At 40.5% G+C, this 27,727-nt stretch overlaps 3 protein-coding genes across 9 annotated transcripts in view; 2 read left to right on the top strand and 1 right to left on the bottom strand.

Annotated features, from left to right (window-relative positions):
* osbp2b (oxysterol binding protein 2b) overlaps window positions 1–4,985 on the top strand; it is a 47,823-nt gene extending 42,838 nt beyond the window's left edge. For all 3 annotated transcript variants that reach the window (XM_030737553.1, XM_030737554.1, XM_030737555.1), the window contains 6 exons: window positions 93–213; window positions 763–866; window positions 2,325–2,420; window positions 2,772–2,956; window positions 3,061–3,281; window positions 4,750–4,985. In XM_030737553.1, the coding sequence (XP_030593413.1) occupies window positions 93–213; window positions 763–866; window positions 2,325–2,420; window positions 2,772–2,956; window positions 3,061–3,281; window positions 4,750–4,892 (870 nt within the window). In that variant the 3' untranslated portion in view covers window positions 4,893–4,985. The remainder of the gene's footprint in view (window positions 1–92; window positions 214–762; window positions 867–2,324; window positions 2,421–2,771; window positions 2,957–3,060; window positions 3,282–4,749) is intronic.
* Window positions 4,986–12,722: 7,737 nt separating this feature from the next.
* Window positions 12,723–23,413, top strand: LOC115786101 (trichohyalin). Of its 4 annotated transcripts, none has more exons than XM_030738142.1 (27): window positions 12,723–12,821; window positions 13,419–13,488; window positions 13,571–13,656; window positions 13,753–13,792; window positions 13,880–14,002; window positions 14,549–15,106; window positions 15,782–15,859; window positions 15,955–16,050; window positions 16,238–16,345; window positions 16,456–16,537; window positions 17,812–17,944; window positions 18,051–18,143; window positions 18,241–18,341; window positions 18,474–18,576; window positions 18,688–18,810; window positions 19,297–19,410; window positions 19,489–19,719; window positions 20,015–20,116; window positions 20,203–20,385; window positions 20,503–20,634; window positions 20,726–20,958; window positions 21,036–21,162; window positions 21,237–21,320; window positions 21,448–21,647; window positions 22,048–22,123; window positions 22,236–22,421; window positions 23,047–23,413. In XM_030738142.1, the coding sequence occupies exons 2-27, from the start codon at window positions 13,422–13,424 to the stop codon at window positions 23,104–23,106; spliced, it is 3,519 nt and encodes a 1,172-aa protein (XP_030594002.1). In that variant the 5' UTR covers window positions 12,723–12,821; window positions 13,419–13,421; the 3' UTR covers window positions 23,107–23,413. The 4 variants fall into 4 exon arrangements, with proteins under 4 accessions (XP_030594002.1, XP_030594000.1, XP_030593999.1 ...); XM_030738140.1 differs by having other exon boundaries at window positions 18,229–18,341; window positions 20,729–20,958; XM_030738139.1 differs by having other exon boundaries at window positions 18,229–18,341; window positions 18,691–18,810; window positions 23,047–23,412.
* Window positions 23,414–24,374: 961 nt separating this feature from the next.
* ccdc117 (coiled-coil domain containing 117) lies at window positions 24,375–27,668 on the bottom strand. Of its 2 annotated transcripts, XM_030737595.1 has the most exons (6): window positions 27,532–27,662; window positions 26,936–27,052; window positions 26,758–26,808; window positions 26,398–26,670; window positions 24,898–25,041; window positions 24,375–24,699 (listed from the first exon to the last, which is right to left on the bottom strand). In XM_030737595.1, the coding sequence occupies exons 2-6, from the start codon at window positions 27,028–27,030 to the stop codon at window positions 24,456–24,458; spliced, it is 807 nt and encodes a 268-aa protein (XP_030593455.1). In that variant the 5' UTR covers window positions 27,031–27,052; window positions 27,532–27,662; the 3' UTR covers window positions 24,375–24,455. The 2 variants fall into 2 exon arrangements, with proteins under 2 accessions (XP_030593455.1, XP_030593454.1); XM_030737594.1 differs by having other exon boundaries at window positions 26,936–27,668.
* Window positions 27,669–27,727: the final 59 nt, after the last annotated feature.

Here is a 27,727-nt window from a genome sequence, read left to right as displayed (position 1 = left end):
TGATGTGCTCGCACGTTTATTTAACGCATAGACTGCGGTACACAATGTGAAACTGTATTCCTGGGCTATACTGTGTTTCTATGTCCCTTCAGGTGAGCCATCACCCTCCTGCAGCTGCACATCATGTGATTTCCCAAAAAGGCTGGACCTTATGGCAGGAAATCACCATCGCCAGCAAGTTCCGTGGCAAATACCTCTCCATAATGCCTCTGGGTAAGACATTTTGCATATAGCTCAGAAGCTAACAAACTATATACGTAAATAAAGGCTCCATCATGCACGCCAAAACAGCATCAGTGTTAAGGCAAGAAAGACTCCAGAGTCAGTAGCAGAGCAGGGATCTGCCACCGCACAATTTAAAGCTAGAGTGAAGATGAATCTGGAGGATTTTATGACCCCTTTGACAGATACATAAATATGGGTACAAAGGGGGCTCTGTACCGAGAGCTCAAATAGATGTGAGATTGAAGAGTTCCAAAGCCAAAGGATGAAGTGGTAATTCTGACGTCTCCCTTCATGTTATATGCCTGCTATGTTGTGCTATGTAATAGAAAAATAGTGGGCGTGGAAAGTGTTTGTGGTGAAATACAAATCTTCTGAGGCTGTGTCACATTGAAACGAGGTGGAAATGCATTGCCTGTGCACCGACCATTAATATGTTGGATGACAGATTTAGAAGTACAAACCAAACTGTTATGTGCAACTGCAGATTAGCAGTAAAGCAGATGTGATATTTTGTCTTTTGTCACTGTGTGTCCCCAGGTACCATTCACCTGCAGTTCCACGCCAGCGGGAATCACTATGTGTGGAGAAAGGTCACCTCCACAGTGCACAACATCATTGTGGGCAAGCTGTGGATTGACCAGGTCTGTTTATGATTACCTTATCCACACCTCCAAACCCACTGCGCGCCTTAATACCACGGAGCTTCCTGAGTAGCCCATAGATATTTTTTTCTAGCAGATGTGTGTGGCACACACAAGCAGAATAGAGTGAAGAAGGGAATTGGTGCTTTACAACACATGAATAAGGAGCTCGACGATCTCTGGGGGATTTATCTTTAGCTTTGATCTAAATAACAACCTCTTGTTTCTTTGAGATGCCCCACTTATTGGGTGGGGGGATTTTTGAGGGGCAGGCTTCACATGTGTCTGTCTTTCTGTCTGTGCAGATTTGTGTCTGTCTGTCTATTTGGAAGTATAAAAACCCCACCCACCTCCACCCTCTCCTCCTTTTTTTTTTTTTTTTAACCCTGTTCTGCTCGCATGTGTCACATCGATCTGTCAGTGTGCATTTCTATTTGCGTGCTCATTTTGAAGAATCCATGAGGAAGAAAAAATACACAGATTATATCAGCTAGAATTCGAGCTCCTTTGCATAAAAGCAATGCTTAATGTGTTCCTGAAACTTAAAAAGTACTTGCAAATATTCTGAATTTCTGAAGTTTTTTTCTTAAAGGTACCCTGCAGACTTTAGAGGATAAGACAATATTAATTACATGTAACGAACTCACTAATGTTATGGTCTCTTTCCTTCAGTTTTCCATTTTTGTGATAATAAAATATGTCTACATATCATGTTTTTTTTTTGTTTTTTTTTTAACTTTGAGTCTAACAAAACCACCAGCTCTGTGCTGAGATAAATTTAGGTTTGTCCCCTCTGTATTGTTTTGTTCTCTTCAATATATTCACCTTCTCTCTGTGCATTGTTCTGCCACTCAGCTGCCCTCTTTTACAGAACAGGGTCGACCAAACAACTTCATGTTAACCTACACTCTCTCTTCACCTACTACTTCCTCTGTGGTTGACTATAGCAGAGAACCATTGTCAGCGGTACAACAGCTGAAACGAGAGAGGCACTGACAGTGAATGTATTTTTATATCACAATGACACCAGCATAAACTTTCAGTTACTCCACATGGTGGCCATTGTTAATATTTTCTTTTCATGGCTGTCACATACTGCAAAGTCAAGTTAAGCATGAGACTTGAAGAGTATGACCCACTGCAGTGTCCAGAACTGTGCATGCATATGTTTGTAGGACAATACAAGGACTTGTTCATCACATGGTTGCTTAGCAGCAACCATATTAATTAAGAATGCCACTTGGTGCCTTTTTAAAGTGCCTGTAAACACATTTTTAGTGTGTTTGGTATGGATGTGTGTACTTAATAGGCTGATGGAAATGGGCGTGCATTTACTGATTTTCAGTCCAAATCACATCTTCTGATGACTCACTGTGAAATGTCCATTAGCTCAAATATGTGATTGTTCTCAACTGTGTCTCTCTCATTTTGTACTTTTTTGTGTCTGTGTTTGTGCAGTCAGGAGACATTGAGATTGTGAATCACAGGACCAAAGAGACCTGCCAACTCAAGTTCTCTCCCTACAGTTATTTCTCTAGGGATGTTCCACGCAAGGTAAATTCTTTGTTTTCCACACTCTGCTGACACCCACCCTGGGCGTGACGTTGCAGTGTGTGGTTGTTTGTGTGATGCTGCCACCTGCTGGACAGTACTAACACGTGTATTACTTTGTGTAATAAGCTCAGCGTATGAGGTCAGATCTCAGTAACCTCCTTTTATGTTATAGTACTTACTTAAATAAAGGGCACATTGATTTTTTTTTTTTTTTTTTTTTTTTGTGGGGGTGGGGGGCTGTAAATTTAAAATGTAGTCATGGTCTGCTAATGGGACTGAGTCTAACATTATGTGGAAAGAGCAGGTCTGTTTTTCTGTTTCTAGCTTCTGTTTTCTCTTTAATATTTCCAGGTGACAGGTGTGGTGGCAGACAGCGGTGGTCAGGCTCACTACATCCTCTCTGGTACGTGGGATGAGAAAATGGAAAGTGCCAAGATTGTTCAGAGCAGCCGTGGAGGCAATGGATCAGAGGGCAAGCAGAAGATGGTCTACCAGACTCTGTCCCCCAAACTGCTGTGGAAAAAATACCCTCTCCCGTAAGTCCATAGTCATAGTTGAGTAGCGGCTGCAATGTGTGATAAATGTCATTGAATTGCAGAACTACAGTGTACCTCTTGTCAATTTCTTCATACTTTGTCAGGGAGAACGCTGAGAACATGTACTACTTCTCAGCTCTGGCGCTGACCTTAAATGAGCTGGAGGAAGGAGTGGCACTGACTGACAGCCGTCTGAGACCAGACCAGAAGCTGATGGAGGAAGGGCGATGGGACGAAGCAAACTCAGAAAAACAGAGGCTAGAGGAGAAACAAAGAGCTGTGAGAAGGAGGAGGGAAGCAGAGGCCTCAGACGCTCTGGATGAAGGTATGAAACTTAGAACAGTGAGAGACTGTGTGTGTGTGTGTGTGTGTGTGTGTGTGTGTGTGTGTGTGTGTGTGTGTGTGTGTGTGTGTGTGTGTGTGTGTGTGTGTGTTGTGTTGTGTGTGTGTGTGTGTGTGTGTCGAATATTGAAGATAAGGGAGTAAAAAAGAGGGGATGGTTAGGGAATAAAGTGCCAAAGAAGGCAAACTTATTTTATGCATATATGGTAGTTAAAGTACCAATCATTATTAAATTAGACCGTGTCGGATAACAGCCTGATTGCACTGAATTACAGTCCCTCACTAGCAATATGTGATTAAAAAATGATCTGTAGCTTGTTTTGTTTGACACAGAGTAAATATACAGCTGCACATATTACGGAATACATAATCAAGGCTGAGCTCATGCCAAAGTGTTAGATAAACTGATTAATAAGCAGTTTTATTTATTTATATATATATATATATATATATATATATATATATATATATATATATATATATATATATATATATATATATATATATATATATATAATATAATATAAAATTATGAATCATTTATTTACTTCCTGATCTTTATAATTTGGAATCAAGAGTTTAAGAGTTCAGATTAGGGAGGCAGGGCTGATTAAAAGAGCTAAGAAGACGTAGTTAGAATCAAAGATAGTTTAAACTTTACACGAACCTCAGCAGAGACTTTTCATCCTGGTGGCATTCCTGTTTGTGTGTTGTGCGTAGGCCAGATTGTTTTTGATGTACCCATGACTTGTCTTTCTTTTCCTCCCTCTATTGATGGTCAGAGTGTGATTATGACTCTGGTGAGTGGAGGTTGCCCTGTACCCCTCTGTCACTCCCACACACACACACACACACTCTCACACACGCGCGCCATCCTTTGTGTTACTCTGTGTGGTCTGCCTCAGTGTGGGAACTGCATGAAACCCCTCTCATGTCAACTTCTCCAAATGATGACTCAGGAAAAAAAATGACTTTTTCCTGCACACATGCAACATTTTCATTCAGAACTGGCCTCAGTAACATGTTGCATTTAATAAAAGATTTAAGATTACAAGTATTATCAGTGTGCTCTGGTGAAGCCACATTAGCAAGTGATTAGTGTGGATTTCTTCCGGCATTGCCATTATGCTTTTTTGATTGGACACTTCTGATGCACTTTACTTTTTATTAAAGCTTGTTCCTTTGTTTTGACTGCTGTTCTTTTATGAAACGGATTCGCTTTTCACTTCAGGGAGTTCCAAAACTTTAAGTAGCTCCTTCACTACGATCCTCCCGGGTTTTGACATATTTGCGCACATTGTGCTCATTTGCTTCTTTACCAAACTAATATGTATTGTATGAAGGTAAAATAATTGGTCTGTAAATAGCCTGCAAGTGTGGCTTCTCCACTAAAGAGTAATTAGATTAAAGGAATGGATTAACACCTGTGTTTTTTTTCTCCACCCCCATAGGTAGAGAGTATGAAGGCTACCAACCATTGTGGTTTTACCAGAGGAGGGACTCACTTACTGGAGAGACAAACTTTGTGTACAAGGGGGGTTACTGGGAGGCAAAGGAGAGACAGGACTGGAGCATGTGTCCTAACATCTTCTAACCCAGGAACTCCTCTGAGATCACACCTAACCTCATCAGACAGTGAACCGCTCCACCTCTGGTCCTTAAGCAGTGGAGCATATGAGCACCATATGGACCTTTTTTTTTTTTTTTTTTTTTTGTGAGCATGAGAATGTGTATGTTTCACACACTCTCGGAATACACTGTACCTCCAAATGTACACTCTCACTCTGTTTTAACTATGGGGAGAAAGAAATGGCGTTCCCTGAGTAGTCCTCTTTGACACTATACTGAAACAGCAGTGAGATCATGTGTGGATGGAATTGTGACACCACACAGTAAAGGTAACCTGCACAGTCCTGATGCTCCGGTGTGCTGGAAATACTACCCACAATGCACTTTTTCTGCATTCATGCCACTAGAGTTTTCCCAGTTGGATAGAAACCCACATCAAAGCTCATGATTATAAACTCATTAAAAATAAATAAATAAAGAGGCATATTAAAACAGCACTGAACACACAACAGTATTTTAGTGGTTGCAAGAAAAATGTCTTCACCCTCAGTTTTATTCAGCACAACTGAGATTAATCTGGGCCTACTTTATTAATTAGTCCCCTCATTTCCTTTATGGTAATAATTTAAGTGCTCATTATTCTCCCCTTTTGATTGCTTAAGGCTCGGACCTAGAGACCAGTCGATGACTATTTGACAACCACTGGTCAGGAAGAACATGTGTGTATTTCCCGATGGGTTGATGGGTGGTTCCTGGCAGTTGCTGTGAAATCGATTGCTAAAACTCCATTCGTAGGCCACTCGCTAAGGAAAAGTGTATATTCAGAGATCGGCTGGCGAGTGGTTGCTGGTAGTTGCTGGAGGATGCTAGCAGTTGCTAGCATGAAATTGGTGTCAAAGAAGTTTACGGTGCTGCATTGAAAACTTTTGTGATTTCTTTGGTTGCTAGCAGGTTACCTCTGTTGCCAGTGGTCTGCAAGGATGATGCCTTTTCTGCAGACACTCGCCAACTACTCACCAAGCAGTAGTGAAACTAAAAATTCACTGAGACCACAAAGTATAAGTTGCACCTTTTGAAATGTGTTGGGTGCATGTGTAAGATGCAAGTTTTACTTTTCCATTTCCAGTTTGCGTTGCCTTTTTCACCACAGCGACCAAAGCAATCACAGGGAGGTTGCGGGTGCACCACCCTCTGTGACAAACTTTCACCTGGCGACAGCCAGCAACCTGTTGGGGGATACACATTTTTCCATAGCAGCCAGCGGCTGTTGGGGGGGAGGGGGGGGGGGGGGGGGGGTCGTCAAACTAAGGCTGTGACTGAGGCCTAAGAAAGAGGCTTATGCTTGAATGACTCTGAAGTAGTCACAGCTATTGATTGGATGTGTTATAATCTATGGAGAGTCAAAGTGTTTCGATAAATATTAAAGAAAAAATTCATTAAATACAGAGAAATGAATGTAAGAATAATCTTAATTAACTACAGAAAATGTACGTAATATAACCATGAAAATGGGGAAAAGACATTTTTAAAATTAACTTCCATATGTCAACTAACAAGCTTTACTTTATTCTGTGTTTAATATTATATTCATAAAAAACAGTTTCAACAAGAATTCTGGGGACAAATGGAGCAGAGCCTGTTATGTGACTGATCTGTCACATAACAGGCTCTGTCAGTCACAGTGAGTTGACAGCCTCGGTGGGTTTATTAAAGATGGTGGCTTCTGGGGGAAAAGTGACATTGAAAGTTTAAAAAAATTGAAAAAAAATTTTGTTGAAGTGGATTTTGTCTTAAAAGTTCCTAGAATGAAATAAGATATTAGATATTAAGATGTATTATCCCTTTTTTAAAATTCATGTTTGTTCTTAGTTTTTATGGTTCTGTTACACATTTTCTGTATTGGTTCATCTGACTGATTAATTCTAAATATATTTGTATTTAATTTTCAACACATTGAGTCTCCATAATCTACAGCTAATGTTGATCCAGTAGAGGTTGGTTTATCTCGACTAATGAAATATGCATTAATGCAGAAATCTATTTCATTTGGTCTGGATTGGGATGTGCAATTAGTCTGTTCATATTTAGTCATATTAGAAATATGAGTTGTCTCTATGCTTCACTGGGTTTCAATCATCCAAACATTTTCCATTTGTGATTCTGATTAGAAAAAATATATAGTAGTAGTTTAATTGTAACACATTAGTGCAACTGCAGTGGTATAACATTAAAACACTCATATCAGTCTAATGGGAATCTCCATCAAAGACCTGAATAAGCACTTTTCACTGTGGTTGACTAGAGGTTAGTGCATATCTCTGTGTTGATGTTGAGAAAATGTCGCTCTGTACATGAACTTTATCTTGTCCTCTGGTGCTCTCCCATAGCAACACTTGCCATATCATTGGTGATCATTTTGATTAGCGTCATCCTCAGTGATCGTACAAAGTATTGAGTCTGCTAATCACTGAGACATTCAATAGTTACCATTATCCGGGAATACGCCGGTTTCTTTTCACTAGTTCCACAGCATACATCCCTCACTAGTTTGTCGTTCAGACGTTTCCAGTGAGGTTACTGGATTTGAGACTGGAGCGGATACTCTGAGGAACCCAGATTGGCTTCAGCTGATAGAAGGTTAAAGGTTATAGAAGCAGACAGGGCTGGTTCCTGTAGCACTCCACTTTGCAGTCAGCTGCAGCCACAGAGGACAGCCCGAGCAGCCGCTCCAGGCTCTCCACAGCTCATTTGCCATTTGTGGACATGCTGATCTGGGATCAGCTCACAGAGGTACACTGAGTCTTTTGCCTTTAACTGACTGAATAAGGGAACGAGTCCCCTGACCTGTGCACTACAAGTCTACGGTGACAAGAGTTTTGAAAAAAAACAGTCGATATTTTTTTGTAATTATTGTTAGGAATGTAGAATTCATGGCTGGAGGTATTGTATCTACCATCTAGTCTATTTGTGTGACTATTTTGTGATAAAACGATGATATTGTAAAATGAAGAATAATTATACTAATCTGAGTATTGAGTTCTCTGTACAGCAGAGGTCAAGAATGGAGGAGGGGTAGATTAAATGAGCCTGACTGTGCAGACTAAATGAGGTGCCCTCAATTTGGCCAGAAACTGTGTTAACGCTGAAAAAAAGTTGTTGCTTTTTTTTTTTTTGTTTGTTTGTTTTTTTATAGAGTCCTTAATACTAACATGTTATTAGCTGTGGTTCAGTCATTTCCTCTGATGTGCAGGCCATGAAGATGTAAAAAAGGAAATTCCTTCAGGAGAGCACGATGATTAGTATTTAGCTGACAGAGTGAAGGAGATTTTCAGTGTGATAATATGAGCTCTTAACGTTTACCTGTCAGATTCTTTATCAGTAAACTAACTTGATGATGAATGGAGCGGGGCAAGAAGAGGCTTCTTTTACTCATTTACATAAAAGATTTTTCCTAGACTTATGATTTGTGGTTGTCATGAGCACTTGTTGTCACTTGTTTAAAGAAAAAGTTCGCAGTGTTTGGAATTTTTTTTTTCTTTATTTGCTGGAGTTAGATGAGAAGATGAAGATGACTTGTCTCATTGTAAATATGAAGGTACAGACAGCAGCTTAGCTTAGCAGTACTCCACAGAGTGAAGGCGAGGCTAGCTTGGCTCTGGCCAAAAATCAGCCCCACTAATTTTCAACTACATCTTTGTTGGAAGTTTGCCGCTTGTGGCCACGAGGTAGTCTTGCACACAACTCCAAAGATGGAAGTTAAACCTAATATACCCACATTTTGGCCCCAAACTGTCCTGTTTCCAGTCTTTTTAATTCTAAGCTAAGTGACTGCTGTCTGTAGCCTTACTGTCAGATTGGAAGAGAAGAAGGCACATAAGCACATTTTCCAAAGTGTTGAGCTATTTCTTTAAATTTCCTTTTCTGCTTTGCTTCTTGTTCATAAAGATGTTTCAAAGATTTGTCATTGCACAGTTAATTCAGCTTCACCATGCACAGTCCCGACGTGTGAGGGAGCGCTGCTTGATCGGTGATGAAATTGTACAAATGGAAAGCTAATCTGTGATTTCCCTTTCCAAACGATCTGAGTTTCCCTGCAGATTTACCTTAATATATTGTGTTTGAGATTATTTTATATTTGAGAATACATATTATATTTTGAATGGTAATGGAGAGCTCATCTTAGGTTTTAATCAATATAGTTCCAAAAAAAAATGGTGACCTCAGTACTTGATGTTGACTTGCCTACTGAATTTGTCCCTTTGGGGGCCTGTACAGTATTGGACAGCGGTAGCAATAAAACAGTGTGGAGGTGTAGATTTGTTAGTTTGTGGCTGTTGTTGCTTCAAAGACTGGTTGTCTGCCTCATGTAGAAAGGGGGGGAAAAAACAAACAACCAAAGCATAAGAAGAGAGTGTGTGTTGTAGTCTAAATGACCCTCTTCATCTGCCTTCCCTATCTCAGAGGGTTCAAATATAAACCCCCCTCTCAATGGTTGTCATCTCATCTAATTCTTAGCTTTAAGTTTTTAGCTTTTATTTTCTGTTTTGATTTCAATGGGTGCCATTATTCCTACGTTGGTGTTTTTCATACGGTTTGTATGCACAGCGAGTTTGATTTGTGTGCACATGCGACACACGCGTCCTCCTCATTCGATGCTGCTCAGTTTTGAGGCAGAAATAAGCGGATGAGGATGGGGGAGGGGTTTCTTGCCTTGTCTAAACTGAACCCTGCTTCTTATTGGACAGTGACTCGCAGCTTTGTGGTGAGATTATGGTGATATTAATAATCCGTATGATTGATGGAATTTATGAGACGTATCACAACAGAGACCTGGTATAAGATTGAGGTGACTGACCTGCCTTGATAACTCTTACTCCCAAATACACAAAGGTGTATTCAGGTGTTAACTGCAGATTCAGCTGAGGTTTTCTTCTTTTTCTTTTTTTAAATTGTGTACTTTCTCCCTTAATTTATACTCGTTTAACACTGTCTTTAAACAGCAAAGACAAAACAGTGAAAGAAGAAGATAATAAAGTTGTTATTGTTGACACTGGATACCTGTCTCTTCTGATTTCTTTCTTCTGTGAGCAGATGATTTAACTGGCAGAACTGAAAATGAGTTAAAACTTTATGAAACAGCATGATACCCTGAACATTTTTATGAGAATGCAGAAAACACCATTTGAATCATTGCTAATTCCAGTAGTGAAGTACATATTTAATGGACAGCTTTGTTGGGAGGACACTAAGCCCTGTTAAAATATGTAATACAAATTGTATCAAACAACCTATGGGCTACCTATGGAGCTTACACCTTGGGTAAATGTGTTTTTCATTTTACTTCAGATTACTTCAACTACTAAACAGGTCACATATAAGCCAGCTCTTTTAGGCTCTTTCCACAAGGTCTTTTGGGAAGGCTTTCCACAAAGTTTAGGAGTGTTTATGAGACTGTTTGACCATTTTCCCAGAAGAGCCTTTGTCAGACACTGATGTTGGAGAAGGCCTGGCTCACAGTCTCCACTCTAAACACACAAAAGTGTTCTTTTGGGTTGAGGTCTGTGCAGGCCAGTCAATCTCACTCATCCACGGTATGCAGTCATGTTGGAACAGGAAGGGGCCATCGCCAAACTGTTCCCACAAGGTTGGGAGCATGAAATTGTCCAAAGTTTCTTGGTATGCTGAAGCATTAAGAGTTCCTTTCTTTGGAACTAAGGGGACAAGCCCAACTTCTGAAAAACAGCCCTACGCCATAATCCCCCCTCCACCAAACTTTACACTTGGCACAAGGCAGTCAGACAAGTGCCGTTCTCCTGGCAACCGCCAAAGCCAGACTCGACCTCAGATTGCCAGATGGAGAAGTGTGATTGGTCACTCCAGAGAACACATCTCCACTGCTCTACAGTCCAGTAGCGGTATGATTTACACCACTGTATCCGACACTTCACATTGCGCCTGGTAATATGCTAATAAGGCATGGATGCAGCTGCTCGGCCATGGAAACCCATTCCATGAAGCTCTCTATGCACTGTTCTTGAGCTAATCTGAAGGCCACGTGAAGTTTGGAGGTCTGTAACGATTGAAAACTGGCAACCTAACAGTTGACTGTGGAGTATTAAGTAGTGAGGGAATTTCATGACTGGCCTTATTGCACAGGTGGCATGGTATCACACTACCATGCTGGAATTCACTGAGCTCCTGTAACTTCTTTCACAAATGTTTGTAGAAGCAGTCTGCATGCCTAGGTGGTTGATTTTATACACCTGTGAGTGAATACTTTTGGCAATATAGTGTATACAGGTTGGTCCTTAAGTCTTTTAGAAAACCACAGTGAATTTTAAATCAAGATGTGACTGATTTTAGCTTTAATTCAAAGGGTTTAACAAAAAAAAAAAATCACAAAATGTTAGGAATTACAGCCATAGTCTGTCATTTTCAAAGACTCAAAACTCGCTGGACAAGCTAACACAATTTTAAATATAAGGATTGTTTATAATACTTGGATGTAAATCATTTGAAGTCAATGACTGCCTGAAATCTTGAATCCATGGACATCACCAAATGCTGTGTTTCCTCCCTTGAGATGCTCTGCCAGACCTTTACTGCAGCCAACTTAATTTGCTGCTTGTTTGTGGGTCTCTGCAGGTCTATCAGCAGTCACATCATCAAAGACTAGTGTGCCCCCCTTCCACTGGCAGCCATACATGCCCATGTCATAACATTGCCTCCACCGTGTTTACAGATAACATGATATGCATCCTATCATGAGGTGTTCCTTTGTTTCTCCATTCAGTTAATCTTGATTGAATCTGTCCAGTTTTTTTTTCCAGAACTGTGCAGGTGCTTTTAGATTTCTTTCTTCCTATTATTGCATGAAAGCAGTGGTTTGCATTCTCTGTATTTACATTCATGAAGGTATCTTTTGATTGTAGACTTTGACAATGATTCACCTACCTCCTCAAAAGCATTCTTGACTTGGTTATATCATATGTTGTGAAGTTGTTTTTCTTAACTATAGAAATGGCCTGCAATCATCCACTTGTCGTCTTCTGTGGTCTTCCAGGTCTTTTGGTATGGCTGAGCTTTCATTCTCTTTAAGAAGCTAAATACAATACTTGGAATCAACTCCAGATCTTTTTCCTGCTTAATTTGTGATGGAATAACGAGGGAACAGACTTCATCTGTCTATAAAACTGTCTATCAGTAAATTCTCCAATTACTTTTGAGTCTCTGAAAATGTGGGACTGTGCATAAAAAGTCAGTCTAAAAACAATTAATGCAAAACATCTGTAAAACCCCTTGACTTAAAGCTGAGACTGCATTTCAATCACATCCTGGTCCACTCTGGTCCTATACAGGGGCAAAACTATTTTTTGTCCAAATACTTGTGGACCTACCTCTGTACGGTTTGGTAATGTATGGTAATTGTACAGTTTTGTTTTATTCGTTTTGTTAAATTCTATTTTCAGTCAGTTTTTGGAATGTTTCTCTTGTTCTAATATCTACTCCCAAAACAGAGTTTAAGAAAATAAAACTTATTGTCCTCTCAAATGTTAGTTTGGCTTTTAATAAAGAAGGGCCTGACTAAACTTGAAAGATATGTATACTTACTTCTATTTATGTATAGTTAGATTTCTCAGAAATCGATCCTGAAGTCTATCTGGTTTTTCTGTTTAGTTATTTACACTTTGTTACAATTTGTAAATAAACTATCTGGAGTAGACCTATTTCTAAAATATCAAAGGCCGCTTTGGCGGTAATACCTGCGTAGCTCGCGCCACGGAGTCCTAAGGCCTGAGCGAGGCGTACCTCGAGCTGTTTGACCGTTTCCATGGCAGCTTGAATCTCCCGTCAATCAACCGCAGCAGCAGCAACAAGTGTGCTCCTCAGCACCGTAGAGTCAAGTTCGGCATCGACTGCAAGTCTCAGCGCCCGTGCTTTTTTTTTTTTTAACGTAAGTACGTTTTGCGTGTTTGCCGCAGTATAATCGTGGTGCGTTTTGTTTGCATATGATAATCCAGAAACATGAAAGTTGAACAGGGGAGTTTCAGGCAGACTGGTCCGCTGTTGTGGTTCAGTACTTGCTGGGAGTCTCATTCCTGATGTGTTGTACGTACTTTGAAAGTATCACTCCGCTTACAGCAAAGTCTTCATTGATTCTTAAGTGGCCGGGGATGAAAAAATATAGTCCTTAATAGTACAGTTTTTTTTCCTTAATTACATGCTGTTCAGTCACGGCTAAATGCATGCAAAAGTCCCGAGTCCTAACTTTCACAGCATTTGGACTTAATTTTCATTTTGGTCAGAGAGACGCGGAGACCCGGGGATTTAGTGTCCTCTGTGAAAAGTAGTCAGTTTGCCCTGCTAACAAATGGTCTTGGTTTCCTGGACAACTGGGCAACCCCCTCCCCCCCAAACACACACACACACACACACACACACACACACACACACACACACACACACACACACACACACACACACTCTCTCTCTCTTTATGACTGCTCAGTCGGACCTAACTGCTGGTTTATACAGTTGTCTTCACCTACAGGACATGGCTGGTACAGTTAATGGAGGAGGAGACAGAGATGCAGCAGATCCTGAGAAGCTTCTGTACACTGGTCTGAAGATTTAAAAGCATTATGATGTATTCCTCACCTTTGGATGTGCATCCATTCATATTAACCTTTCTCTCCCTCTTAGATCTCATTGACAACCGCAGTGTATATGGATTTGACCACTGTGACCGCCTCTTAGATGCACTGGATGCTCAGCTTGGTCAGTTGCAGGTCTGTGATTGTCACTTTGTCTCTCTGCATATGTAGGCTATTTTAGTAATAATGGTAATAATAATAATAATAAGCAAGTATGATTAATTTATCCAGGTCCTGCCCCAAAAATGTGAGCTTGATTGCAATAGTGCAGGTAATTTATATCACAACACCAAATCTATACTAGATTTAAATATTGTTTTATCTATGTGATAATCTCCTTGATTTTTGTTTTTAATAGTGCTTCTTGGTTGGAATCAGTCTCTGAGCAAAGATACAGGCCTTGGAAGTACAACTGAACAAAATGACACCCCCATGTCTTGTCTAAATGTGATACACACTTCAACAGTGGAGCAAACATATGGTAATCTTTAAATATCAGAACCAGTTATAGGGAAATCTTTTAAATAACTTCTGTATTTTTAATTGAAATGGTCTTTTTTTATAGTCTATGAGGGAAATATCTTACAGTAATGGAAGTGATTAGTACTGGTGGTGAATATATATATTTTTTTTAAATGCACAAGTGAAACAAATACAACCCTATTTCCAAAAAAGCTGGAACATGGTTTAAAATGAAAGTGTACGACAGCTTTAACCTTTCTGGAAATGTTGCTGCTAGATTTAAACATAATTCAGGAAGCTGCTTAATATTAGAGTTGACCAGGTGTCATATAATTAAATAATAAAAATGTACAGTACTGTGCAAAAAATCTTGAGCCACCACCTTTGTTACTAGCAGCCTATTGCATAAACACATAATTTGTTCCCATTTCTTTAGCTGAATCTATGCAAAATATAAAGAAGTATTGGTGGCTCGAGACTTTTGCACAGCACTGTACCGTCTGTGTTATCTCAATGTAACACGATGGACGTTTCCTTACACCACCTCTCGTCTGCTCTACCCCAGAGAATACCGAGGGCTGCTGGAAAGATCCTGTAAGTGATGAAGAAAGTGAAAAGAGGTTTGACAGAAGAAGAAGAGACAAACAGGAGATCGAGTCTTGTAGGGAGCAGGTCATCTGGAGGCTTGAGAGGCTGCTTGGAGACACCTGCAGGGATGGACAACTGGCCGAAGAAACACACCCTCCTTCAGACAGTATCTGCACTGAGGACTTTGTTACACGCTTCAGAGAGGAGATGGTAGAACTGACTTTACCAGACAGCTGTGTGCAAATGTTAGATAGAGAAGAAGAGAGTGAGGGGACAAATATCTCTGACAGCAACATTTGCCAAAGTAAACATGAGCAAAATGTTTCTAATATTCAGAGAAGAGAATCAGAAACAACTGGGGAAAGTAGTGACGACACACTTACTGCTCAGCATTCCCAGTCAAACCAGCCAGGTCAAAAAAAGAAGAACTGTGTTTCTCACAGAACAAATGGAGCAAATATATTGCAGGCTAGTGAGAAAGCAGGAGCTGGAGAGAGATACAAATCACCACAGAGGCTTGGAGATGACAGCAGTGGTATGTACAAGCCCACATCTTTAAAATCTTTGGGAGACAAGCTTGTATGCTTTCAGGCGTGCTCTAAACTTTGCTTAGTGAAAAGGATGAGGATTGAGAGAAAAAATATCCATCTGTCTTCCAGTCCTTCAGCTATATGTCTGTCCATCTGTGTGTTCAACATTTGATCGAAGGCACGACCTGTTTAAAAATCCTTTTGGGGGAGAAAAAAAAAAACCCTGCCTCAAAAAATGAACTCACATCTATGAATGGATACGATGTGAACCCAAAGCATTAACTATATCACACTCCCTACATTAATGTCCTACAATTCTGGATTTGAGCTTTTAAACTGACCTAAGACCAAATTTTCAACTCAGGATACCCATAACCTACAGTAATCCAGTGGTTCTCAAAATGGGGGTGGTGACCCCAGTGGCTACATGCAGTTGCTGACCATGGAGAAGAATGTTGAGTGGATTTAAAGTTGCATGAATAAATGAACATAAGTGCTAGTAGAGTTCTCTGATGTTATCTGGAGGCTGGAATACTAACTTTTTTTTTGGAAGTATGAATGAAAACTTTTATACTGTGAGCTGTAGTTTTTTTTTCTTTGTTCTTTCATTCATTTGTTCTTTCACCTTAGATGTTTCAGCAGGCCTGGCATATATTTTGTTTTCCTCCCTTCCATTTCAGTCTCCCGCAGAACAGAGGTTTTAACAGACCTTGAAAATGTCAACAACAGCTGTTCTCCTAAAGCCAGGTGCTTGGCAGGTACCGCACACAGATTGCACCGCATTTGCAAGCACAGCCTAGCACACCAGTGCTTACTTGAAACAATGACTGTGGGCTGCTTCTTCCTTTTTTAGGGGTACCTGTGTTGAGCTTTGACGCCGTGTCCATTGACAGCGACCTTGACACAGTCTGCACTGAGCAAGTCAGGCAGCACATGCACAAGTGGCCCGGTAAGAGACAAAATATGGAAGGTGAACTAGTTTATACATATGTTTAGATATAAAATATCCAAATTTGAAAAGAGAGTCAAACCAACTGTTATCACAAACTGAAAAATTTAAAGGTAATGAATGATAATTACAAAATCTTTACATCTGAAGGGTAATATCTGCAAAAAAAAATATTCACTCTTTTTAGGGTGGCGTACTCTTATTCAGTCCGTAATGGACATGAATGACCAGTGTAGCAACCAGACTGACTGTGACACAACCACACAAGAAGAAAGTGAACCTCAGTCTGGGTCCAGTAAGAGCTGGCTACTGTTATTACTGTTACTACTATGTTATTACTGTTATTACTATAAATCCACAATGTAATGAAGTGTCAAATAATTTTTTTCATCTTTATTCCCAAAGTCCAGAGATCCTCTTATGGACATGTATGTAGCAGAAGTCCTTCTGTTCGTAACACTCAGCGTAACAGGAGAGCAACATACAGGTAAAAAAAAAAAAAAAAATCAAATCAAATGATTGAACACAGTATGACCTGTACCTAACTTGGTATAACCATAATAGCATCAGAAAACTTCAACACTGCAGTGAACTGACTAAAAGAAAAAGCTCTGAGAGCTCTAAATGCACCAAAGAGAAAAATTTATAACTTCCAATTTGATAGTTCCATTCTGCCCGTTGTGCTGTAGGGTAGTGGGGTGTATGGTGGTGAAGTATTGGGTCCATTCCTTTAGCTTAACCATAAAACGAGCCCCTCAGATCAGTTGGTGAGGATTCTGAACTGCCACCTCTCAAACACACCTTGACCTTGAGCTTTCCAAATGCCAATCAGAGTAAAATTGTTGTTGGCCTTTATTGGATAGTATACAGTCAAGAGAGACAGGAAAGTGGGGAGAAAGAGAGAGAGGTCAGACACAAACCTGGGCCGCCTGCACTACAGCCATGCGACATACATGGTCACCTGCTCACCCACTAAGCCACCCCGGCACCGAAGTAAACGACATTTTAACACAACGCAAAGAAACCTATCCAAAAATCCAGAAAGAAGAAACTAAAAACCACAGCGGACTACAACGTCGTCTGACCCTAAACACATAAAATGTCAGAGATAGACAGCAGAGACAGATCTTAACCAAGCGTAGGCTCGGTGACCACAAACTGGCAATCGAGTAATGAAGACCAAAAAAAAAATCACGGAACCCAAAAGAAAATGGAACATGTGATCAACATAATAATGTGTAACAAGTGAGGCTGAAACAGAGAGGCATTTCCTCCTAAAATTCAAATCATTCAGTGAAGCAAGGAACACTGACTTTAACCAATTCAGTTCTGTAATTCCACATTTCAGTGAGCTAAACGACATCCCCACATTAGGAATATTCCTAGGAGAAGGAGACAGGGTATACCTGACTTCCCAATATATATATCAACATACCACAACCTGAGGGACAGTGAATGACCTGGACACACACACATGCATATAATATATAAGTATTTATTAAGCATACAGAATTAAACTGAAATTGAATTGAATTAATTATTATATGTATCAGTTTTTCTTGTTCTGTTAATTTCTTGTTCTTTTTTCTACTTCTGTGATACTTTACTAAATTGTATTTTGATGCTTTGGCAATAGTGTTTTTAGAAACCGTCCTGCCAGAAAAGCACCTTTGAATATGAATGAAAAGTGCTTTTTTTGTCTTATAAATATTTTTTAATACTTTTTTCAGATTTATAGATTCTTCTCTTTTGGTTTTCTAGAACTGTGAGTCATTTAAGTGACACAGATGAAGAAATAAACAGCTGGAGCAGGAAGTCCAGGCCTGAGAGGACACTAGAGACAATGCAATCTGAATGGGTGAAGATGAAGGGCCGATTGTCTAACCTCCGAAAAGTAAGAATAAACCTCCTGCTGTAATGTATTATATTCTGTCAGCTGTATTAATTCTTCTATGTGCATGTGTATGAGATGTTGCTTAGCTTGTTGGTGTGTGGTTTAGAAATGTGAGAAAGAGGAGGAGACATTAAGGCTGAAGAAGGCTCAGGCAAAAGATGTTGAGCGCTGCCTCTCTGAACTTAGGCAGAAAAGGAAGGTAAACTCCATCATCTTCAGTAGTTTATCAGGAGAATGTGTGCAGAAGACTCACTAATATATACAGTTAATGGTTTATGCTGCAGCATGCCTTGCAGGAGTTAGAGCGACTGGCTGTGGAGACAGCACAGATGGAGGAGGAGAAGAGGACTATGGAGTCTGTTCAGAGAGACAGCAAAGCAGAGAGGAAGTCTGTTGGGTATAAATCTACTCCTAACTGTCTCATCCAGAGCCATATGCATCAACATGGCTAACATCTCACTGAATCAACATAATATTGGCCTGTGTAAAGAAGCGTTTTCTTTAAAACATCATTGTACTGCATTTGTAGTGGTGGGCCGCTACAGAAGATGAGGCAGAAAGAATCCTGTCTTCTCCAGGGTAGAGATGCCCAAGAAGATTTTGCAACTCAGGATGAGTCCTGCTTGAAACCAGTAAAAAAACAAAAAAAAAAACAAAAAAAAAATTCCAGCAATTAGTAGTTTGATCATTAGTTTAGTTTTTTCTTACTTCATCACTTTTTGTCTTTTTTGTTGTTTAATCAGCAGAACAGTGTCAAGATGTCAGTGATGGAGAGGGAAGAACTGGAAAGACAGCTGGATGGTGCCAAAACACAGTTGTTTGCTGAGCAACGATGTGCAAGAGAAAAGCTAGAGTCCATGCAAGAGGTGTCGTAGCCCTTTCATACACTGTGTAATAACTACAATAACACAAAATTATTACTACAACCGTATTTTTGGTTTAATGTTAGTCATTTTTTTTATACAACTAAACATTTTAACCATGAAAGTGCTGGCTAACTAATGGCTTTGTTTGCAGTGGTACTCAACAAATAATTCATAACAAGTTAACTATTAAAACACATCTGTTTAATCAAAAAGCACTAAATTGTGTTTTTCCATCTAAATGTTATGTTATGTTCTCTTTATAGACAGAAATATTTATGATCATTTCTGAACAGCGCAATTGGAGAATCTAATCTTGAATCACTAAGTTTAGGATTTATCATTTTTGCATTTCATTTTGGGCTTTTTTAAAATTCTTATTATATTTTGAGCAAAGTTTAACAAGCAGAATATATTTTTGTTTGCATAAAAGCAGACTCAATATCTGTGTTTTAAAATGTCTCTGAATATGTTTTGATGTTGGAGCAGAAATTAGAGGAGACTTATGAAGAGCTCCAAAGGGCCTCAGAAGCAGAGGTCTCACTGAGGAACAGATGTGCTTGTTTGGAAGAAAAACAGATGCAGAAAACAGGGCAGATTGAGGTAGCATCTTTTTTTCACATACATGTTTCTAATGCAGTATATATAAATATTGCTTATTGCTGTCTCTCTTCCTGTTAGGCACTTGAGGTTCAAGTGAGTGGGCTGCAGGGTGAGCTAGGAGAACATAAGATCAGAGTGGGTACTATGGAGAAAATGTTGGCTCGGAAAGAGCTGCAGCTGCTAGATTTACAGGAGCAATGTGGTGCCTTACAAGCAGAAAGAGATGGACTGAAGGTGGAGCAACAGCACTTGAAAATGCAGCACCACAAAGCCCTGAAGGAAGTTGAGGAGCAGGCCCACAGAATAATGGTAAGTGCTGTGGGTTTCAGAGTTTATATCTTTGTCTCATTACCAACAAATCCAAAAGGTAACAGATAAGTATGAAAAATTATTAATGATTCCTCATTGAATTCATAATGAGGCTGAAGAGGAAAAAGCAATTGTTTTGCATACTGGAGAACTTTTTGGGGTATCTCAAGTACACTGCACTTCCATGAGTGCATTAGTCATGCTATTCTCAAGGTTATTGCCCTACACATTATACTACTAGTAAAAACATTTAACAGAGTTATTTCTAAGAGGTGATCTTCTCTTATTTTGGAAGCTAAAAGAAGAAGAAGTCATTAAGCTCAAGAAATCTCTGCAACAGCAGAAGGAGGAGGTAAAGAAACGTGAAGAGGAGTTGCATGTAGAAGCCTTGGAAAAGGTACACTGACAATCCTTTGACTAACATATGTAACCTTTCTGCCATAATTGGATGACATGCACAGTATGCCCCCATTTCCCATTCAGTTGCACAAAGCTGTAGAGGAGGAGAGGAGGAAGTGGGAGGCAGAAAAAATGGGAGCTCTGCAGGTGCACTGTGGGATACTGGAAGAGCAAAATAAAAAAGTCCTGGAAAACCTGAGGAGTGAAATGCAGGCAGACAAGAGTAAAGCACTGGCTCTTCAACATCAGGTTATGCAACTAAAAACAGTAAGAACAGTAAAAACAGTAAAGGCACTCACAACCATGGCATGTAAAATTACCGTCTTAGATAAATCTAAACAGATTTTCTTTCCATGTTTGCATGACTTCGTTTTTATCTGTAAGAAAATACAGGAGTTGGAGAGGGAACATTGTGCACAGCAGAGAGACCAGGAGTCCTTGTTGGCTGCAATTTGCAAGTCACTGAAAGAGGAACACCAGGCCGAGCTGCAGAGATCACGACGACAGATGGCAGAGGTGCAGAAAAGCCAAGAAAGCAATCATATTCAAACTCACGGTGTCATGTGCCTTCTTAGAAAAGCTGACCTGGTGTGCTCTGTGGTCACAGCAGAATCAGAGGACAGCACTGCGGCTTGAGAAGGACGTCCAACTGGCAGTTAAAGAAGCAGACAGGCTCCGGGTAATGCTAGAACAAAGGGAGAGCAGCCATAACCAAATCACAGCTGAGATGGAGCAGCAACTGAGACACTGGACCCAGCAGCTGGCAGCAGAGTGCCAGCATCTGCACCTCTTAGTGGAACAAAGTGGAGCCAAACAAAGTCCTGGAAAACTACCCCCCAGGTATAATTTTTTGCCCAGACCTGCATACTTTGTCTTTGGTAACTGGCTTGTAATGCACGTATCTCTGCAATTTGCAGTGTCACAGTAGCCGAGGCTCTTACAAACCTAAAAACACTACGAGAGCAACTCAAGGACTTTATTAGCTATCTGCACCAAGAGCTGGATTCTCAGAAACAAACCAACAAGCAGCTCAGAAAAGAAAAGGTATTGTTTCAGCTTCGCATGCGGCACATTAAATGTTTATATTTATATATACAGTGAAAATTTAATATTTTCAGGAGCGAGAACTGAGCATTCAGAGGCAACAGCTGAGGCTGGAGAGAGATCAAGTTTTGAATTCTGTAAAAGAACGTCTCATTCAGGTATGAACCCACAAGCTTTGTGTTGAATTACAACATGTTTATACAAATAGACAAAAAAAAAAAAACCACACACACACACACACACACACCATTAGAGGAAATGTAATTCCCTGTGACATTTGTGCAGGAACACATTGAGGAGTTGAGCAGCTTAAAATGGGTTCATATGAGTGATGGAGGAGGAGTGGCAGCGTGTCTCCGCAAGCAGCTGAAGGCAAAAGACTCGGAGCTCAGGCAGGTTCAGAGGAGCATGGCTGAATGGAAAGGACAGACCGCAGCTCGCCTGGCACGCAAGTTTGAAGAAGAGCTGACAGCTGAGCTGGAAAGGTAACATGCTCACCACAAAAACAGCATCCTCCAAACTAAGATCAGAATGGAGCCATGTCATTTTTGTTCTTTGTATTGTGTAGCAATAATTTCCTAATCTTATTGGTCAACACAACAGAAATCAAACAATACTGTGACGTGTGTACAGTTTTTGTGCTAACTTTTGTCATCCCACAGGTGCAAAGCAAAGTTGCTGAGGGGCAGGTTACTTTGTGTCATGATAGGTGGTATACTAAAAAGCTGCTTTTCCATGCAAAAGCATGATCTCACCTCAGCTCAATGTGATATGATGTTTAGACCATAGAACCAAATTTATACATATGCAGCCTGTAACTCATTCATGCAGTTATGTTAGTCACTTAATAACAACCATCCAAATTTAAGTTTGCGTTTTCCCCAGAAAAGCACCAAGAGCGCAAGAGGAGAGGCAGAGAAAGCCTGAGGGGCCTGAAGAAGAAATGATCCTTGGTGCAACGGTAAATGTTTACTTTGTGTGAGCATTAGCATCAAGCTCTTTTGGAAACCCAAAATGTTTGTGTACTTACTCAGTGTTATTAAGAAAAATCCTGGTATGTTCCTTCTTTTAAGGCACCCCAGAAATCTTTTAACTCTCCCTACCTCCAAGCTGTGAGCTCCCCCTGCAGCCCCTCAGACATGGCTTCTTTTAAGCTAATACGACACCTCCAGAACAAAGTGAAGCAGCTCCGTGCAGAAAATCAGGCCTACACGCAGAGCTCACCTCCTCCCGATTTATCAGGATCCTATCTTGGAATAGTGAGTACATTCTTCAGGAGCAGGTTATTGTGAAATGATTTTCAGTGTTTCCACTAGATGGAGTTATAGTAGTGATAAAATTGTATACTGTAATTACTGCTTGTAAACTTGGGGTGAAGTATTTCTGTGAAGGTTAACTTAAATATTTTATTTAAGTTCTGTCATCTAACCTACAAAATCAAAACTGTATATCTTAACTTATATTTAGTATGAGAAATAAATCCACAGCAGCTCCCTACAACAGATTGTTTTTTTTTTTTTGGGAACAGTGAAAAAATACAAAACCTTACAGCTGTTTTTAGGAATACTGATGCTGATTCTCTGCACTGACATTGCTTCAGATTATGTAATAAATTAATAAAGCATTCACACAAAATATTGTTTTACATTTATAAATAACTAATATGGTCTTGTAGAACCTCAGAATAGTATCAGCACAAACTACCTAGAAGGATGGCACCTTTGTTTGACAGGAAAAGCAAGTTTGTTTGTTTTTCCCCCTGAAACCTGGTTTAAAAAAAAAAAAAGAAGTACATATTATTTCAAAATTAGCAACATTTTAATGTTATTTCTCTGCTCATTTTTTTTTTTTTTTAAATAACTACAACTTTTGTTCCCTTCACAGATCCCTCAGGGTCAAGACACAGCTGGGAGTTTAAGCAACACAAAACCACTCAGTGTATGACTGAATGCACACCAGTGATATTTTGTGGCCACAGATAAGAATCATTCACTGCTTAAGATGGTTGATTACTAAGCAGGTCACGGTGACAAATGGAACAACTGAAGATGTGGTCATCACATTCCTCTGTACTAAGGCAGTCAGATTTTATAGCTTGCAGTGAGCTGTAAATGATGAGCTGACATTTCTCTGAAGACTGGGGATCATGTGAGTTACTGTATATCAAATAACCTCATAAAGCTGGTAGGGCTTTAAGGCAGTTCCTGCTAAATGTATTTTTTTTTTTTCAACAAAGCATTTTGTAAGTTTCTGCTAAGCTTAAATAAAATGTGATGTATTAAGGCTTTTGGAAAATGTGTATTTGTACTTATTGTCCATATATCTGCTAAAGGGTTCTAAAATGCGACTGAGTTGGAAAGACTGATATGAAGCATGGCGACAGGCTGACAAACTGATTTGGTAAACATTTGCACATCTAAAATGTACCGGAATTTCAAAATTGTAAAATACCTACAAAACAAATATTTGGGTAGCGCTCCATTTACAGTGTACGGTTAAAAGCACTGGTACTTATAGTATTATTGCACTTTTTTTTTTTACTACAAGCCGCATTAACCCATTCACAGCATTTTATTACCATCATGCACACACACACACTCACCTGATTCAAGCACTTCTATCCACTGAAAACCACCTGCGCCAAGGACAGAATCTCCACATGAAAACTGTACATTTATTAAAAAACAAATACAAAGTTAGAGCACCCAGTGGCTGGCTGCAGTTCCGGTCATATGCATAAGAAAATACAGTCAAATCATAAAAATCTGCATTTCCATGACTTCTTTACAAATTCCTCAAAGCTCTCAGATGGCAAACTTGCTACGCACTAGAGCAAGATGATCTCCCCACCAGAAGTATTACTACAAGCAGGAAGGCATGCCACGAGCAAACGTGACCAAGTGCTAACAATGTCCAGAGGGTGAAAATCCACGTGTTCCACACTGATGTTTAACAAATAGAATCATATTTACAATACATCAGTGTGTTGCTGGCCAGGCTTTGGCAATGTATCATTTAAGGGAAACATTAATACTGTGAAGTGTTATGTAAGGCTACCTGTTAACAGATCTTGGTGATTATGAGTTATGTTACATATGGTTGTATGGGATTCAAGTCAGAAAACATAAATTACTGCAAAGCAAATGACGTGTTTCACAAAGTGTTCAAAACTTCACAATATTCATATCAAGACGCAAACTGACCAGCCCGAAGTTGTTCTGAGTCCTTTTTAATCTTTTACTTGGCTACGTGTCCAGTCTTTCACTTTGGCATCACTTTGTGGAGAAACACTATTACATTTCCATGTCCTCCTCCCCAGAGTTGTGGGCCACAGAGTAACCATACAGAGGACCGTGTGTGTCTGCTGGAGGGCTTGAGGAGCTAAGTGGACTGTGAGGACTGGGGGATGGACATGGAGTCGGGGACTGCCGACATGCTGTCTGTTGTTTGCGCTGTTTTTGTAATGAGTCCTTAAGCCTCTGACTGAAGGGATCATCTGGTGGCCGCCATAACACCAACTCCATACAGGAACGGCTCCTAAAAACGTGAGAAAGCAGCCGGTGACACATATATTAGCACCCTAAGGAAAAACAATTGCTCAAACCTCTCCATCAAGAAACTTGCCAGTCGAAGACAAAGTGCAATGTCTGCAGTCAAAGTCACATCATTGATCTTCATGATTTATTACTTAAAATCACTATTAAATGTTCCAATAACAAAATGAGAAGAACATACACAGACTGGGCTACTGTGTGAGGGAGGATGTCACTGATGCCCTGCTGTAGACCCTTCTTCAAACTGTCAGATATCACCAGCACCGGGCGTCTTGGAGCTGGCTCTACATCCAGATCTTCATCCTCATCGTCTTCCAGCGTTATTCTGTGATACATCATTGGTACATTGTGGGTTGATGTTACTCTTGTGATGTAACCCGTAAACCCATCACCACCGCTCAATGGCAGAACAAACCCAATTAGGATGATATAAATGGAAACTTTTGTTTCCTCCCCAGATACTAGGGAGAAAACAAAAAATAGCTTGACAATGTAAAGGTGATTTAAAGTAAAATTACAAAACAGTCTTGTTTGTGGGTCTGACACATTCATTCTATCTGATGCCTGTGCTTAGAGAGGTACTTTTAGGATTAACCCCGAATACTGAAGGTTAAGGGGCTTGGCTGGGAACAGCCCAAAGAGGAAACATGGGCCTACCCTTTTGTAGGCACACCACTCACAGGAGGAGCCATAGGGGTTGGGTCCAGTGTGTGTGTCCGGCAGCAGCCAACGTCAGCCCTGGCAGACGAATCCCTGGCTATCAAGACTTGGGTCCCCCTGGGTCTCACACTGGGGGCAGGGGGCTTGTTATGGTTATGGCTTGTTATGCCCACACTAAGAACAGGACTGTCACCAAATAGTCACTTAAGCGCATTGTGAGTTGCTAACTGCGAGATAGCCATAACTTTTTTTCTGTCCGTAACAGTTAAGTTAGTTGTAGCCAAGTAGCGGAAGGCTTCCGTCTTGGTGGCCTCAGAATCTCATCTCTGCTTTTTGTGGATGATGTGGTCCTGTTCACTTCATCAGGTGGTGGCCTCTAGCTCGCACTGGAGCGGGTTGCAGCAGATGGTGAAGCGGCAGGTAAGAGAATTAGGCACCTCAAAATCTTAGGCCATGGTCCTCAGCTGCACAAGTGTGGAGTGCCCACGCTGGAGAGATTATGTCTCTCGGCTGGCCTGGGAATGTCTCAGTGTTCCCACAGAGAAGCTCGAGGAGGTGGCTGGAGAGAAAGAGAGGTCTGGGTTTCTCTGCTTGGGCTGCTGGCCCCGTGACCCAGCCCTAGGTAAGTGGAAGAAAATGGATGGACCAACTCAGGGTTAAGAAGGTGGTTCTCTTTTTACTGGGGTACATCACCATGCTGCTTCCCACATACCTAACCTGCTCAAGGCCCTGGTCTATGAAGCCAGTTCAACATACCTATAAGCAGCCACGTGAAGCTGGTTAACAACTTGCTAAGTTAATGCACAGTTTCCCCTGTGTGTTCACATGAAAGGAGTGGCATTGGCAGCATCTGACCAGTTACAAATATGGATAAGTGTACTGCCAATAGATCAACTGATTTGACAAAGGATGATAAAATTATTTGAAAAATATGAAGCGGTAAACACAAAATACAGACTTAAAGTAATAGCCGCTGCAAACAAATCACCATTTTTTCGCCCAAATGCTACATATTGCATACCTGTCTTCTATCTCCTGAAGTTTCCTCTGAGCAGCCTCTATCTCCATGCAGGAACTCTCTGTCTCACGTCGGAACAGGGAAGAGGAGGTCTGTGGCAAAGTCAAGTTATTTGATGTTGTGCACGGCTTTGGAGTTGCAGGGCTGGCTTGCTGTGCAGACTGAGGATTGCAGCTGTTTGCTGTGGGCCAGTCACAATGAGTACTAGTACTCAAGTTCACTGAAGGGGCAACTTCTGCCTCAAACATTAACCTCCTCTTTTTGGCACTACATCCCCTGAGAAAACAATCACAATTTAGCACTTTAACACACCTAAGACAATCATTACCAAATCTTTTTTAATATAATTAATTTCTCACTTACTCATCATCTGCTCTCCTCCTGTGCTTTCTGAGGCATCTAGTCTCCCAGTTGCTACAGAACAGAGGCACAGAAAAAGAAATGCATGTGTCAGGCTCTGAAAGTAAAGCACATTTTAAATTATGCCAATGCATAACTGACAAATGCAGTGACAATAATGCATTGCTCATCAGCTACATACTTGTTAGAGACTGCGGCTCTCTGTATGTGCTCACTCATACTTGAAGGTCCGAGGTCCAACTCGGGAAGGCTTGTGGGGCCCGAAAACGAATACATGGCCGGCAGACACCTCAGCTCACTGCTTGAGGGAGCAGAGTGATGCATGGTGGTCCAGTAGATAAAATGATTTGAAGAGAGACGCAAGTAGATGACTATAAACGACTCTGATCTGGAAGATCAGTATTGATACCATTCAGTTAAGCTGATAAAGGTATTTTTATAACCTACATAACGCACATTATCTATTTGTTTACATCGCACTAGCTCTTATTTAGCTAGCTACAAACCCACTGCCGTTAGCGTGTGACTGATAAAACTTGCTATTATTATCAGATGACACATTAACACACGACAGCCTCATCCCTGCACTGAATACCCAGTCTGCACAAGTTAAGCAGAAATATGTGGCGTTAACGACCGAGCTTTGCAGCTGCCCTGCCCCTTGCTGTTTTTGTTGTTGACATTTGTGTTTAGTTAGCTTGCCTCCGTTCAGAGTGCAGTTTGGAGCGTTCCCGTGCGCACACAAATATAGGATTTGCAGTCTAAAGTCGTACTAACCCAATATCGTGATACCGCCGTCGAACAAAAACAGGTCCAAAATTAACTGCCCACCCCGTGCTGTGTAGCCTTGTTCTACTGGAGGTTGGGTTACACTGACGTTAGCTCCTTATTCTGAATACTGAATCGCGCCAGAACGCTCGTCAAGATTCTAGAAAGTGCGCATGTTACGTTCAGTGGCTCAAAGGGATTGTGG

Source organism: Archocentrus centrarchus, chromosome 9 (assembly GCF_007364275.1).
Source record: "Archocentrus centrarchus isolate MPI-CPG fArcCen1 chromosome 9, fArcCen1, whole genome shotgun sequence".
In the NCBI taxonomy this organism is placed as follows: domain Eukaryota; kingdom Metazoa; phylum Chordata; class Actinopteri; order Cichliformes; family Cichlidae; genus Archocentrus; species Archocentrus centrarchus.
This window is presented reverse-complemented; position numbering and strand designations above follow the sequence as displayed.